Below are 15,737 nucleotides of genomic sequence, written 5' to 3'. Positions count from 1 at the left end.
TCAGCCTTACCACTAAGCTGAAGGTTTACCTCGCTGTGGTACTTACCACGCTTCTCTATAACACTGAGACCTGGACTGTCTACAGCCGGCATGCCAAACAGCTCTATCACTTTCACCTGAGCGGTTTTCGTAGACTTCTCCACATTAGATGGCAAGACAATGTTCCTGACACGGCAATCCTGGAACAATCTGGCTCTGCAACATTTACATTCTTCTGCAGAAAGCCCAAACCATGTGGGCTGGACCTGTGGTCAGGATGCCAGACGGCCGATTGTCTACACAACTGCTGTACGGAGGAGAACTGTGTTAGGGAAAGCAAGCAGTCAGAAGAAACATTATAAAGACTGCCTAAGGCTGGTTTCACACTTGCGTTTTAAAACGCAGCGTTTTTAAAGCAAACGCATTTGATGCAAAAACGCGTTTAAACGCGTTTAAACGCATGCGTTTTTAATGTTAAGTATAGGGGAAAAAAACGCATGCTTTTTTTGCGTTTTTTTTACCGCAAAAACGCAAAAAAAAAAAACGCAAATGTGAAACCACCCTTAAACCGTCTCTAAAAAACCTTGGAGTCAACATCAATGAATAGGAGAAGATTGCCCTGGACCGTTCAGCTTGGCGAGGCAGGACCACCTCAGGAACACGTGTAGCTGAAGATGGGAGAATATTTCAGGCAAAAATAAAGTGAGCTGTGCCCAAGGCACGCACCAGCGGTATCTACTGTCCTGACCACATCTAGTTCCTTATGTTACATATGTGGGCGAGCCTTCAGGGCCAGGATTGGCCTCACCCGTCACCTCCGGATCCAAAGTCATGGTCGTCTTTGACTACAAAGGATGAACAGCACTGCAATTTAAGAAGATTTTTTTTTTAAATATTTCTATTTATCATAAATATATATAATTTCTAATCTATAGTGTGAACTATTACAGCCCATACACATAAAATATTATTACATGTTGCCTTTCAGATTTTCTCATGTGCAGGCTGACATCAAAGGACACTGGAAAAACCTGCTTAATGAAAGCACTGCTGAACATAAATGGGAAGACTCCAAAGATAGTGCACATTTTGATATCATTTACTGAGAAACATGGTTTTCTGGACAGATTTATCAATGCCGAATATACAGAGGAGAATTACAGAGGTAATTAAAATCAATAGATCGGTTTATTCATTCGTAGCATTTTCATAAATATTTTTAAGATCTTAGATCAGCCAACTTACCTGAAAGGGTTATTTCCATCTTCATAGATGAGCGTTGCTAGATTGTGTAAAAACAAGCACTTTTTCAATTTATTGTTTGTTAAAATTTTCAGCCATTCTTGAGACAGCAACATTTTTCTTTTTAAAGCTTGTTGTCCAGGAGACCGACCACTGCTATTGTATAGCTTGCAAATCCTGCACTGAATCTGGCCAGGATTAGAAGAGAACATTGCACTCCAGAGATCCCAGCCAGCGTCAAAGCAGTGCCTAAGCTTGATAGAAAAGAGCTTAAAATTCTAACTGTAATTGTGCATGTTTGGTTACCGTGATTAGACAACAGTGGTGGTCGGTCACCTAAGCAACAAACTCTATTGAATTAATATCTCAAGAACAGCTAAAAAATCAAATAGATAATAAGTGGTTGTTTAACAAACATTTCCAACAATTCCCATCTCTAAAGATGGGAATAACCCTTTAAAGCAGTGTTCCCCAACTCCAGTCCTCAAGAGCCACCAACAGGTCATGTTTTGAGGATTTCCTTAGTATTGCACAGGTGATAATTGCATCACCTGGACAGGCAAGCATTCAATGACCTGTGCAATAGTAAGGAAATCCTCAAAACATGACCTGTTGGTGGCTCTTGAGGACCGCAGTTGGGGAACACTGCTTTAAAGGGTATTCCCATTCCAAATAATTATGATATATGAATTGGACACAAATGTCTGGCATATACGTGCTAGGCAATTTTCAGAAGTCCCATAGAAGTGATTGTAAAGAGCTGCACATGAGCAGCCACCTGCACATTTACAGTGACACAGGGATTCACTGTTAAGACTGCCGCAGGTCCCATAAGTATGACCCACATCTATTAGACATTTATGGCATATCCACTAGGAAAAGGAAATACTATTTAGATACAACAAAGAGCAATTAAAGCTAATGATTCCAATTATAGTTTTAGTGTTCACTGATTGTTTTTGCCTAAAATGCCAATTATCCAGGTATGCTGCCTCAACAAGTGCGTCTAATGGATGCTCCAATAAAGTGTTTCAAATTCCCATTTAAAGAGTATCAGCCCCTTTCCTCCATAAAAAGTGTTTTCTAGGTTCTCTTATATTAAGTGCCTGCTCTTTCAGCATCAAACAGCTGCCGTATATGTAGTGTCTGCCATACAGTTCCCCAGTGTGTGAAAGACAATGTTCACCTATATAGTGCTTGTCAGAGAGTGTCCTGCCCCTAGTCTTCAGTGACTGCTTTCCTATAAGCTGAACAGCACTTATTCATTCTCGTCTGGACTATTGTAACTCTCTACTAATCGGCCTCCCTCTTACCAAACTCTCCCCGCTCTAATCTGTCCTGAACGCTGCAGCCAGGATCATATTCCTCACCAACCGTTACACCGATGCCTCTACCTTGTGCCAGTCATTACACTGGCTACCCATCCACTCCAGAATCCAGTACAAAACTACTACCCTCATCCACAAAGCACCGCATGGCTCAGCACCACCCTACATCTCCTCCCTTGTCTCAGTCTACCACCCTACCCGTGCCCTCCGCTCCGCTGATGACCTCAGGTTAGCATCCTCAATAATAAGAACCTCCCATTCCCGTCTCCAAGACTTTACACGTGCTGCGCCGATTCTTTGGAATGCACTACCCAGGTTAATACGATTAATCCCCAATCCACACAGTCACACAGTTTTAAGCGTGCCCTAAAAACTCATCTGTTCAGATTGGCCTACCGCCTCAACACATTAACCTAATGATCCCTGTGTGGCCTATCATAAAAAAAAAAAAAGTTCCTCGTATCATGTTCTCATACACTTTATGCAGTTAATAGCCCTCTGTGTCTGTACTGCTACATACTTAGGCAGTTAACTGGTTCATGCAGCTTTACATGAACACCCGAGCCTTACACTATGGCTGGTCCGAATAACTAAAGCAATTGTTACCATCCACCTCTCGTGTCTCCCTTTTCCTCATAGTTTGTAAGCTTGCGAGCAGGGCCCTCATTCCTCTTGGTATCTATTTTGAACTGTGATTTCTGTTATGCTGTAATGTCTATTGTCTGTACAAGTCCCCTCTATAATTTGTAAAGTGCTGCGGAATATGTTGGCGCTATATAAATAAAATTATTATTATTATTATTATTATTAACAGCACAGTGGCTCAGTGGTTAGCACAGTGGCTCAGTGGTTAGCACAGTGGCTCAGTGGTTAGCACAGTGGCTCAGTGGGTAGCACTGTTGCTTTGTAGCGCTGGGGTTAAAATCCCGCCAAGGATAACATCTGCAAGGAGTTTGTATGTTCTCCCCGTGTTTGGGTGGGTTTTCTCCAGGTTCTCCGGTTTTCTGTCACACTCCAAAGACATACTGATAGGGAATTTAGAACAAACAAGCAAATATTGGCCTAGCTATTAGTGGCACTTCCAAAACTAATTATTAACCTACAAACATGAGGAAGCAAATGCCATGTGTTTAAAAAATGATACTAATCTTTATTTAACAAAATAGTACAGTCAGATTAAAATTTCTTGGGAGAACACAAATTACAAAAAGGAACTGCAAGCACAGGAATAAAGTATACCTTATATATTTATTTATACCAATTTAGATGCTATGGCTCTTAGGAAATATATATTGCTCTATAGTGCTATAATAGATGGACAGGTAGATGGAATAGTACATATGAGCCAAAAAAAAAATTTGTTCATAATCTAAAAATCTAAACTCTCTAGCATATAACAACCTAGCTTTAACTAGTCCAGTGACTTATTTATACAGAAGTATAAGATTTCTCTGAAATAATTCCAATTATTATAAACATAAAGTGCTAAGTGCTTAAAATAAATCAGTCCAAATGGACACCGTACAGGCACATTAAGTCTGGGAGATAGTTTATAGAGATAGTTAGATTCTTGCTTAAATACGTATGAAAATTAAAGGTAAAATAAATCAACCCAAAAGTTTTGTATCACAATTGGTACTTATGAGATTCAATGCACTGAGCAATCTACTCCTACGTGCCAACAGTACACCTATGCTTTATAAGTCCAGTGGTTTAAATTTACTACCAGGTACAACTTATTGTACTCAAATTAAAATTCCAATTGGAGTAATTAGCAAAAGATTGTATCTGAAATGAATCCCATGGTGACAGAAATATGCATGGTGCTTGTAATAAATACTACCAACACTGGTGCCAACCAAATAAATAGCAAGAGAGAGGAGAGGAGAGCTCTAAGATAATAAGGTATACATGACCTGGTTGCAAAGTGACGCCCCGACGCGCGTTTCGTGTTGGCTTCTTCCTTAGGGGAGGTTTCGGTGTGTGCATGGTGATTTTCTGAGCCGTTTATACCATGTTTAATCAGAGGTGGCAGCGGCAGGATGCGGCGCTTCCGTCGGCAAAACCGGGTGTGACGTCACCACAGTTTGGCGTCTCTCGTAGCTAGTCCACTCCCCGTGCGACGCATTAGATCAGGGGATGGAGCCATCAAATGAAGCAGACATGTCTCCTTGAAGACCCACTTTCCGGCAGTCTAAGTAAGTGCACACCGCTCAGGGACCCTTGGACTTTGCGTGTGTATGTAAAACCGCTATGTGCATTTTACATTTTTTGGGAAGGAATCATCACCAAGGAAATAAAGGACAATCTGATACCTATGTACCCCAAAATGGCCTGCATTTATTTCATTCCCAAGATTCATAAAAATCTAACAAATCCCCTTGGATGTCCTATAGTTTCAGGGTATGGAAGCTTGTGTGAGGTAGTTGGTATTTAGATTTTCCTTTAAAACCTTCTGTGTATATGCTACCATCACATATCAAGGATACGGGCGATCTACAAAATAAGATTAAAGGTATACCTTTGGAGAGCGATATATGGTTCGCTACTCTAGACGTTGAATCCTTGTACACGTTCATCCAACATCATGATGGAATTCGAGCAACACAATTTTTTGGGGATATGTCTGACGATAACAGGGATTTTACTTGTTTTTTGATCACTCTTTTGGAGTTTGTATTGAAACATAATTGTTTCATATTTAAAGAAACAATTTATTTGCAAAACCAGGGCACAGCTACAGGGGCAGCATTTGCCCCATCGTATGCCAATCTGTTTTTAGGCATGTGGGAAAGGTCAATCTTTTTTTTACCAACCCCATAGCATTTGTACAGAAGGTCCTGTTCTGGGTACGCTTCATAGATGACATTTTTATGATATGGCAGGGTGTACAGAACAGGACCTTCTCACTTTCTTTGAAATCCTAAACGATAGCAAACTCAACATCAATCTCACATCTAAATATAATCAAAACAGCATTGAACTTTTGTATGTTCTAGTTTATATGGGAGAAAATGAACGTTTTGAGACAGACATATTCCAAAAGGATACAGCTGTAAATTCTCTACTACATGCAACTTCTTCTCATCCTAGGCCACTAATAACTGGAATACCTACCGGCCAATACTTAAGAATTAGAAGAATTTGCTCTAATGAACAACTTTTTTGTAAACAGGCGGATGCTCTTTCAGCAAGATTTCAAGACAGGGGCTATTCCAAGCGATGCATTAAGAGAGGCCTTAAAAAAAGCATCATCGGTACAAAGAAAAGACCTGTTACATCCAAGGGCAAAACCCGTTACAGAAGAAAAGGTGAGATTCCTTTCAACCTATAATGAAAAGTGGTCATATATAAGGCATGTATTGGAGAAATATTGGCCGATGCTTAAGATGGATTCAACGTTAACAAAATGCCTGGACAACAAATCCTCTATCACATATAAAAGATCACAAAACCTCAGGGATCTATTGGTCCATAGCTATTACAAAGGACCCAGTATTGAACAGGCATTTGGTTCCAGAGGTCCGAAATGGGGATTCTTTCCCTGCAATAATTGTATTGCCTGCCCAATTATGTCTCGAGGAACAACATTCCAATCTAGTGATGGAACGAAGACTGATACCATCACACAACATATCACCTGCAACAGTATCGGTGTGGTCTACTACGCGGTATGCCTATGTAATAAAATCTACATTGGCCAGACTTCTAGACCATTAATAAAACACATAAGAGAGCATTACAGGGATAAAGTGAATTCTCGGAACACAGAAGACGTATCAACCTTAAAACCAATACCCAGGCACTTTAAGGCCAAGCACAAGTGTAATGCCAAACTTTTGAAAGTAATGGGCTTTGATAAGATGTATATAGATCAAAGGGGAGACAATTGGAGGAAAAATCTGGCCCAACTTGAGGCAAAATTGATCTCCAAGACCAATACAGTCTAACCCAATGGGTTAAATTAAGTTCTGAGTTTTTCCGCTTTCTTTTAAAGCTTGTTTTTATATTTTGTTTTATGTTTTAAATTTGTCTGTTTGTTTGCTTTTATTCACTTATTCTCTTTCATCTATGCAGCTATACAACCTATATACTTACCATGGGCGGTGGCGGGGTTCCTTTGAGATGATTGGTGGTAGAGATGGTCTGGGTGGTCCTGTTGTCCGGTGTGATGTCGCAGTGATATACCTCACGAAAACTTGAAAATTAAAAAGGGGAAAAGAATATTTAGTATTTGTTATCCTTTTGGAATGAGGTTTTTTTTTTTAATAAATAAATTTTAAAAAAATTTGTGAAAGGGACCTTTTAAATATTAAATTTAAATATAACTTTTTATAGAGTTAATAAAACAATTTTCTCACTTGTACAGTATATATATTGTCTAGATATTTTCACTTATTTCACGTTTTTTACTATTCTCTATGCACATAGGGGCAATGTTTAAATGCACGGATGCACTTTGTCTCTTTATTATTTTGCACTACTATTATCACCAACCTGACTGTATTGGCTTCAGTAACCTCCAAAGCGTAATATGCATTTCACGTTTTATTCCTTTTTTGTAAACTGGAGAAGTCACATTATGAAGCACTTGCAATTTAATTACAGTATTTTAAATATAGATCGTAGGTTGCACATTTCAATTTTTCACTTTTTTTCAGGCTCTTTACTCACTACTTGATTTGGTTTATAGCAGTCAATACTTAATATAGTGTGTATTTTGCCTGTGCTTTCCTTTTAAGATATGATTAACACGCATTAATGATTTCAGTCACTATTAATACATAACTTTTATTTCTGCCACCATTTGCATAGTTTTATTCTTAGTGCTTATTCACAGTTTTTTCTGTATGATCCCTAAAGTATTCATTCACATTAGTCCCTTAATTTTGAACGACATACCAAGACATCTATAGAGTGCAACTTATCTGAATGATTTAAATAAATCACAAGGCATTCATACCTCGATTCATATGAATAACACATCTCATGGTAATGCCTAAAGTGTATATCTTACTGTATATCCACAGGACAATGCATCCGGCATCTGTATGTGGGATTGTGAGATGCACATAGCTTTTTTACATACACACGCAAAGTCCAAGGGAGCTGTGTGCGCTTCTTTATTCTGCCGTAAAGTGGGTCTCCATGGAGATGTGTCTGCTTCGTTTGCTGGCTCCGCCCCCTGATCTGATGCTTCAGACGGGGAGTGGACGAGCTACGAGAGATGCCGAACTGCGGTGACGTCACACCCGGTTTTGCATTCTGCCGCTGCTACCACTGATTATTATCTTAAAGCTCTCCTCTCTCTTGTTATTTATTTGGTTGGCACTAGTGATGAGCGAGTGTGCTCGTTACTCGAGTTTTCTGAGCATGCTCGGTTGGTCTCCGAGTATCTTCGGCGTGCTCGTATATTATGTTTGAGTTCCCGCAGCTGCTGATGATTTGTGGCTGTTAGACAATCTGAACACATGCAGGGATTGCCTGTATGTTACGCGAATCACCACATGCATTCAGGCCAGGGCCGGACTGGCCATCGGCAATTCTGGCAAATGCCAGAAGGGCCTGTCTGGTTGTGGGCTGCCTTGTCTGCTACAGAATCGGTGTTCTCAAGACACCCATACTGCTAAGAGTTGTGATGGAGCACAAAGTTGCTGATTCTGTCATCATTACAAATATTGGTCTTGTAGAAAATCTTCCTTTCCTCGATCCAGGGTAATATTAGTAATTTATCCCATCTGGTTCATGGAGACGGGGACAACATGGGCCTGTGTGATTTCAAATGCCAGGACTGAATTTCAGCCCCAGTCCGTACGTGATTCAGGCTGTCTAGGAGCCACAAATCATGCAGCTGCGGAGACAAAAACGTAATCTACGAGCACTATTACATCTATTTGTCCATCTATTATAGCACTATAGAGCCATATATATTTCCTAAGAGCCATATTATCTAAATTGGTATATATAAATATATAAGGTATACTTTATTCCTGTGTGTGCAGTTCCTTTTTGTAATTTGTGTTCTCCCAAGAAATTTTAATCTGAGTGTACTATTTTGTTAAATAAAGATTAATATCAATTTTTAAACACATGGCATTTGCTTCCTCATGTTTGTAATTATATGGAATTTAGATTGTGAGCCCCAATGGGGATAGCGATGATAATGTCTGTAAAATTATACTGGTTGTTTGACCTTAGCCTACAAGTCCTTGTGACTGCAGACTTGTGAACTCACACTGCGGACTTTGAGGATTCTGTGGTGTCGGGAGCGGGTGGTCATGTGACCACAAGCAAGCAATTTGCATACTCCCAGACACATTCCTATTGAACTTTATCCAGTTCACTCAGTACATTTGCCCTGAGCAAGGCAGCGAATGTCTAGTTGGCCATGACTGCTTGTATACAGATTGTATACTTGCAGTCACGCACCTGCCACTCCTGGCACAGTGGGCACAATTTGAGGATTCACAAGTCTACAGTCACATAGAGTGACTGCAGACTTGTAGCCTAAGATCAAATGACCCCTTTAATAGTGCTATATAAGTAAGTAAAATTACTATAAACATGCCTATTTTGCAGTGAAATACTGCTTGGTAGGATGTCACATATATGTAAGATGTTATGAGCAATCTACTCCCTTGTCTTCTAGGTCAGACTGCTTTGCATATAGCAATTGAAAGACGACAAAATAAGATTGTTAAGTATCTCCTGGATAAAGGTGCTAAAGTAAATGTACGCGCCCATGGCCTGTTCTTTAACCCAAAGAGCAGAAATTATGGATTTTATTTTGGTAAGTAACCCATTTATGTGGTCACTAAAGTATACAAATGACCCCTACTTTCCCCTCAGGGGGTTCTTACCAGGAGATCAGTGACCCATGGATGAGTGTCACTAGGCTTCCTGGGTCCAAGAGAGCCTCTGCCCAGTGTCTGTTGACTCGCACCTGGCACAGATGGGGTTCAACTGGAACGACAGTGTCCGCGGTGCAGATGGTCTGGGCATACATCGATACCAAGCAACTAAAACCACAGTTCATGGGTTCAGCAGTCAGGGGGCAGTTGGCAGCCACGTGTACTGGCCCTTGGCACCACCAGCATCTGATAGCGGCGGCACCACTGGTCTACGAGACCGGTTTATGAGAAACTGGTCTTCTGCCACCCTCATTCCGGGCTTGATTCTGACTGACACCAGCAGAGGGTCCTATCCCTATTCAAGGCTCCTGGCCTAGAAGTAGTCGGCGTGATACCCGTAGTGGGGCAGAGTCCTGTACTAAGTCCTGGGTGGCCATATAATGCTCGATCGGGCTAACCTTCTGATCTAGGTTACCCGGGTCCCCTTATCCCACGCAGTGCTGTATGGCTACTGGCAGAGTTCGCACCAAATGGTCACTTACTACCCTTTCTAGCATCTGGGCTGGGATCAAGAGCTCAGGCTGGATCAATTTATTTAAATAAATGCAACAAGTCATATGCCTGAGACCTAGCGGGTCGGGCCTCCACAAAGATCCACTGTACAACTCTCTGTGCCCGTACATAAGTATTAACCCCCATCCAGGCAAGGATCTCACCTTTGATATATAACCTACAACATAATTCCAGTGGCCGAGATGGAATTCTACCCCTTAGGCCGAATACATTATACCAACAACAAAAGCTCTGAATAAGAAAGAAAGAAAGAATAAAATAATAAAACTGCTTTATCATTTTTACCAAACGTGGAACGGTATAAGCGCCCCCCCAAAAGAAATTCAGAAAAAAAAAATAAAACTGCTTTATCATTTCTATCAAACGCGGAATGGCATAAGCACCCCCCCCCCCAATAAGAAATTCATGAAAGGCCGGTTTTTGTTCATTCCAACTCACAAAAATTGGTATAAAAAGCAATCAAAAAATGTCATGTGCCCGAAAATTGTACCAATAAAATTGTCAACTAGTTCCGCAAAAAACAAGACCTCACATGACTCTGTGGACCAAAATATGGAAAAATTATAGCTCTCAAAATGTGGAGACGCAAAAACTATTTTTTGCAATAAAAAGCATCTTTTAGTGTGTGACGGCTGCCAATCTTAAAAATCCGCTAAAAAACTCTGCTATAAAAGTAAATCAAACCCCCCATCATCATCCCCTTAGGGAAAAATAATACAATTTTTTAAAATGTATTTATTTCCATTTTCCCATTAGGGTTAGGAATAGGGTTGGGGGTAAAGTTAGGGTTAGGGTTGGTGCTAAAGTTAGGGTTTGGATTGCAATTACAGTTGAGATTAGGGTTGGTATTGGGGTTAGTGGTGTGGTTAGGGTTAGGGTTGGGATTAGGGTTAGGTGTGTGTCTGGGTTAGGGATTCAGTTATAATTGGGGGTTTCCACTGTTTAGGCACATCAGGGGCTCTCCAAACGCGACATGGCGTCCGATCTCAATTCTAGCCAATTCTGCATTGAAAAAGTAAAACAGTGCTTCTTCCCTACCGAGCTCTCCCGTGCTGCCAAACAGGGGTTGACCCCAACATATGGGGTATCAGTGTACTCAGGACAAATTGGACAACAACTTTAGGGGTCCAATTTCTCCTGTTAACCTTGGGAAAATACAAAAGCGGGGGCTAAAAAAATAATTTGTGTAGAAAGAAAAATAATTTTTTTTCACGGCTCTTTGTTATAAACTGTAGTGAAACACTTGGGGGTTCAAAGATCTCACAACACATCTAGATAAGTTCCTTGGGGGGGTCTAGTTTCTAATATGGGGTCACTTGTGGGGGGTTTCTACTGTTTAGGTACATCAGGGGCTCTGCAAATGCAACGTGATGCCTGCAGACCAATCCATCTAAGTCTGCATTCCAAACGGAGCTCCTTCCATTCCGAGGTCTTACATATGCCCCAATGGTGGTTTCCCCCACATATGGGGTATCAGCGTAATCGGGACAAATTGGACAACAACTTTTGGGGTCCAATTTCTCCTGTTACCCTTGGGAAAATACAAAACTGGGGGCTAAAAAATAATTTTTGTGGAAAAAAAATTATTTTTACGGCTCTGCGTTATAAACTGCAGTGAAACACTAGGGAGTTCAAAGTTCTCACAACGCATCTAGATAAGTTCTTTGGGGGGTCTAGTTTCCAATATGGAGTCACTTGTGGGGGGTTTCTACTGTTTAGGTACATAAGGGGCTCTGCAAACGCAATGTGACGCCTGCAGACCATTCCATCTAAGTCTGTATTGCAAACGGCGCTCCTTCCCTTCCAAGCTCTGCCATGCGCCCAAACAGTAGTTTTCTCCCATATATGGGGTATCAGTGTACTCAGGACAAATTGGACAACAACTTTGGGGTCCAATTTCTCCTGTTACCCTTGGAAAAATACAAAACTGGGGGCGAAAATATAATTTTTGCGGGAAATTATTTTTTATTTTTACAGCTCTGCATTATAAACTGCAGTGAAACACTTGGGGGTTCAAAGTGCTCAACACACATCTAGATAAGTTCCTTAGGGGGTCTACTTTCCAAAGTGGTGTCACTTGTGGGGGGTTTCAATGTTTAGGCATATCAGGGGCTCTCCAAATGCGACATGGCGTCTCATCTCAATTCCAGTCAATTTTGCATTGAAAAGTCAAACAGCGCTCCTTCCCTTCCGAGCTCTGCCATGCGGCAAAACAGTGGTTTACCCCCACATATGGGGTATCAGCGTACTCAGGACAAATTGTACAACAGCTTTTGGGGTCTAATTTCTTCTGTTACCATTGGGAAAATAAAAAAAAAATTGGGGGTGAAAAAATAATTTTTGTGAAAAATATGATTTTTCTATTATTACAGCTCTACATTATCAACTTCTGTGAAGCACTTGGTGGGTCAAAGTGCTCACCACACATCTAGATAAGTTCCTTAGGGGGTCTACTTTCCAATATGGTGTCACTTGTGTTTCTATGTTTAGGCACGTCAGGGGCTCTCCAAACGCGACATGGCGTCATATCTCAATTCCAGTCAATTTTGAATTGAAAAGTCAAATGGCGCTTCTGAGCTTTGCCATGCGCCCAAACAGTGGTTTACCCCTACATATGGGGTATCAGCATGCTCAGAACAAATTGTACAACAACCTTTGGGGTCAAATTTCTCTTGTTATTCTTTATAAAATAAAACAAATTGGAGCTAAAGTACATTTTTTTGTGAAAAAAGGTTAAATGTTCATTTTTTTAAAACATTCCAAAAATTCCTGTGAAACACCTGAAGGGTTAATAAACTTCTTGAATGTGGTTTTGAGCACCTTGGGGATGCAGTTTTTACAATGGTGTCACACTTGGGTATTTCCTATCATATAGACCCCTCAAAATGACTTCAAATGCGATGTGGTCCCTAAAAAAAATGGTGTTGCAAAAATTGGAAATTGCTGGTCAGCTTTTAACCCTTATAACTCCCTAACAAAAAAAAACATTTTGGTTTCAAAATTGTGCTGATGTAAAGTAAATATGTGGAAAATGTTACTTTTTAAGTATTTTGTGTGACATAACTCTGTGATTTAAGGGCATAAAAATTCAAAGTTGGAAAATTGCGAAATTTTCGCCAAATTTCCATTTTTTCCCACAAATAAACGCAGGTAATATCAAAGAAATATTACCACTAACATAAAGTAAAATATGTCACTGGAAAACAAAGTCAAAATCACTGGGATCCGTTGAAGTGTTCCAGAGTTATAACCTCATTAAGGGACAGTGGTCAAAATTGTAAAAATTGGCCCGGTCATTAACGTGCAAACCACCCTTGGGGGTAAAGGGGTTAATGTACACCCCATATTGACTGAAAAAAAAAACAGAAATGTAGACTTTTTTGCAAATTTATTAAAAAAGAAAAATTGAAATATCACATGGTCATAAGTATTCAGACCCTTTGCTCAGTATTGACTCGAAGCACCGTTTTAAGCTAGTACAGCCGTGAGTCTTCTTGGGAATGATGCAACAAGTTTTTCACACCTGGATTTGGGGATCCTCTGCCATTCTTCCTTGCAGATCCTCTCCAGTTCCATAAGGTTGGATGGTGAACTTTGGTGGACAGCCATTTTCAGGTATCTCTTCTCCAGAGATGCTCAATTGGGTTTAGGTCAGGGCTCTGGCTGGACCAGTCAAGAAAGGTCACAGAGTTGTTCTGAAGCCACTCCTTTGATATTTTAGCTGTGTCCATAGGGTCATTGTCTTGTTGAAAGGTAAACCTTCGGCCAAATCTGAGGTCCAGAGCACTCTGGTAGAGGTTTTTATCCAGGATATCTCTGTTCTTGGCCGCATTCATGTTTCTTTGAATTGCAACCAGTCGTCCTGTGCCTGCAGCTGAAAAACACCCCCATAGCATGATGCTGCGATCACCATGTTTCTCTGTTGGGATTGTATTGGGCAAGTGATGAGCAGTGCCTGGTTTTCTCCACACATACCATTTAGAATTATCACCAAAGAGTTCTATCTTTGTCTCATCAGACCATGAGAATCTAATTTCTCATAGTCTGGGAATCTTTCATGCAGGGCTGCCACTAGCAATTACGGGGCCCCATACTGGCAAAATTTTGGGGGCCCCTTTGAGACTCCGCCCAGGTTCCACCCCAGTCCCGCCTCCACCCCTCGAACTGTCCACAGTCAAAAGATTTTTAAGCCACCACCATGACAAGGTCGGGCCCTACTCTCCTCTAACCTATTAAACAATTGTTAAAATATCCAATACAATTTAGGTATATTTTTATTTATTTTTCAATTTTTAAAATGAACAATAATACCACATACAGGGGAGAAATACCACCGCACCATGACCAGACACCATATTACCACCATATAATGACCAATAATACCACATACAAGGAACAAATACCACTACACCATGACCAGACACCATATTACCACCACATAGTGACCAAATTATAGCACATACACGGAACAAATACCACCACACCATGGCCAGAGAACATATTACCACCACATAGTGACTGAATACTACAATACTGATCAGTAATAAAAAACACAATACTAATATCACCATAAGTACCATTATTCACAGGAGCTCTGTACTTGGTATGCAGTGTCTGTGTACAGGTAATACAGGGATCACCGGTGACATTATACACAGGAGCTCTGTATATAGTGTATAATGTAAATGTAATACAGTGATCAATGGTGACATTGTACACAGGACCGCTGTATATAGTACTACTGTACAGTGTATAGCATCAGTGTTCATGTAACTCACTGACTCACCAGTGACATCTCTAGGTGAAGTCCTTCATCTTTGCTTTTAATCTTCATCCAACACAGACCACCATCACTTCATCCAGCCAGTGCTTGTCTCTGCACCGCTTGCAGAACACATTACTTATTTTTTTCCCAAATTCTAAACTATTATTATTATTATTATTATTTATTGTTATAGCGCCATTTGTTCCATGCGAGGAGGGGTATACATAATAAAAACAAGTAGAATAATCTTGAACAATACAAGTCATAACTGGTCCAGGAGGAGAGAGGACCCTGCCCGCGAAGGCTCACAATCTACAAGGGATGGGTGAGGATACAGTAGGCAAGGGTAGAGCTGGTCATGCAGCGGTTTGGTCAATCGGTGGTTACTGCAGGTTGTAGGCTTGCCGGAAGAGGTGGGTCTTCAGGTTCTTTTTGAAGGTTTCAATGGTAGGCGAGAGTCTGATGTGTTGTGGTAGAGGGTTCCAGAGTAGGGGTGATACGCGAGAGAAATATTGTATATGATTGTGGGAAGAGGAGATAAGAGGGGAGTAGAGAAGGAGATCTTGTGAGGATCGGAGGTTGCGTGTAGGTAAGTACTGGGAGACGAGGTCACAGATGTATGGAGGAGACAGGTTGTGGATGGCTTTGTATGTCATGGTTAGGGTTTTGTAGTGGAGTCTCTGGGCAATGGGGAGCCAGTGAAGGGATTGACAGAGGGGAGAGGCCGGGGAATAGCGGGGGGACAGGTGGATTGGTCGGGCAGCAGAGTTTAGAATAGATTGGAAGGGTGCGAGAGTGTTAGAGGGGAGGCCACAGAGCAGGAGGTTGCAGTAGTCAAGGCGAGAGATGATGAGGGCATGGACTAGGGTTTTTGCAGATTCTTGGTTGAGGAATGTACGGATTTGTGAAATATTTTTGAGTTGAAGTCGGCAGAAAGTGGAAAGGGCTTGGATATGTTGTTTGAAGGAGAGATCAGCGTCAAGGATTACCCCGAGGCAG

At 41.0% G+C, this 15,737-nt stretch overlaps 1 protein-coding gene across 13 annotated transcripts in view; it reads left to right on the top strand.

Moving 5' to 3' along the window:
* LOC138672752 (transient receptor potential cation channel subfamily V member 3-like) overlaps nucleotides 1-15,737 on the top strand; it is a 138,086-nt gene that overhangs the window by 57,641 nt on the left and 64,708 nt on the right. For 7 of the 13 annotated variants that reach the window (XM_069761067.1, XM_069761066.1, XM_069761079.1 and 4 more), the window contains 2 exons: nucleotides 968-1,144; nucleotides 9,199-9,339. In XM_069761067.1, the coding sequence (XP_069617168.1) occupies nucleotides 968-1,144; nucleotides 9,199-9,339 (318 nt within the window). Of the gene's footprint in view, nucleotides 1-967; nucleotides 1,145-5,724; nucleotides 5,861-9,198; nucleotides 9,340-15,737 lie in introns of all 13 variants that reach the window. The other 6 variants (XM_069761075.1, XM_069761070.1, XM_069761074.1 and 3 more) reach the window with 2 other exon arrangements.

Source organism: Ranitomeya imitator, chromosome 3 (genome assembly GCF_032444005.1).
Source record: "Ranitomeya imitator isolate aRanImi1 chromosome 3, aRanImi1.pri, whole genome shotgun sequence".
Classification (NCBI taxonomy): Eukaryota; Metazoa; Chordata; class Amphibia; order Anura; family Dendrobatidae; genus Ranitomeya; species Ranitomeya imitator.
Note: the sequence above shows the minus strand (reverse complement) of the source record. Positions and strands in the feature narration are given on the sequence as shown.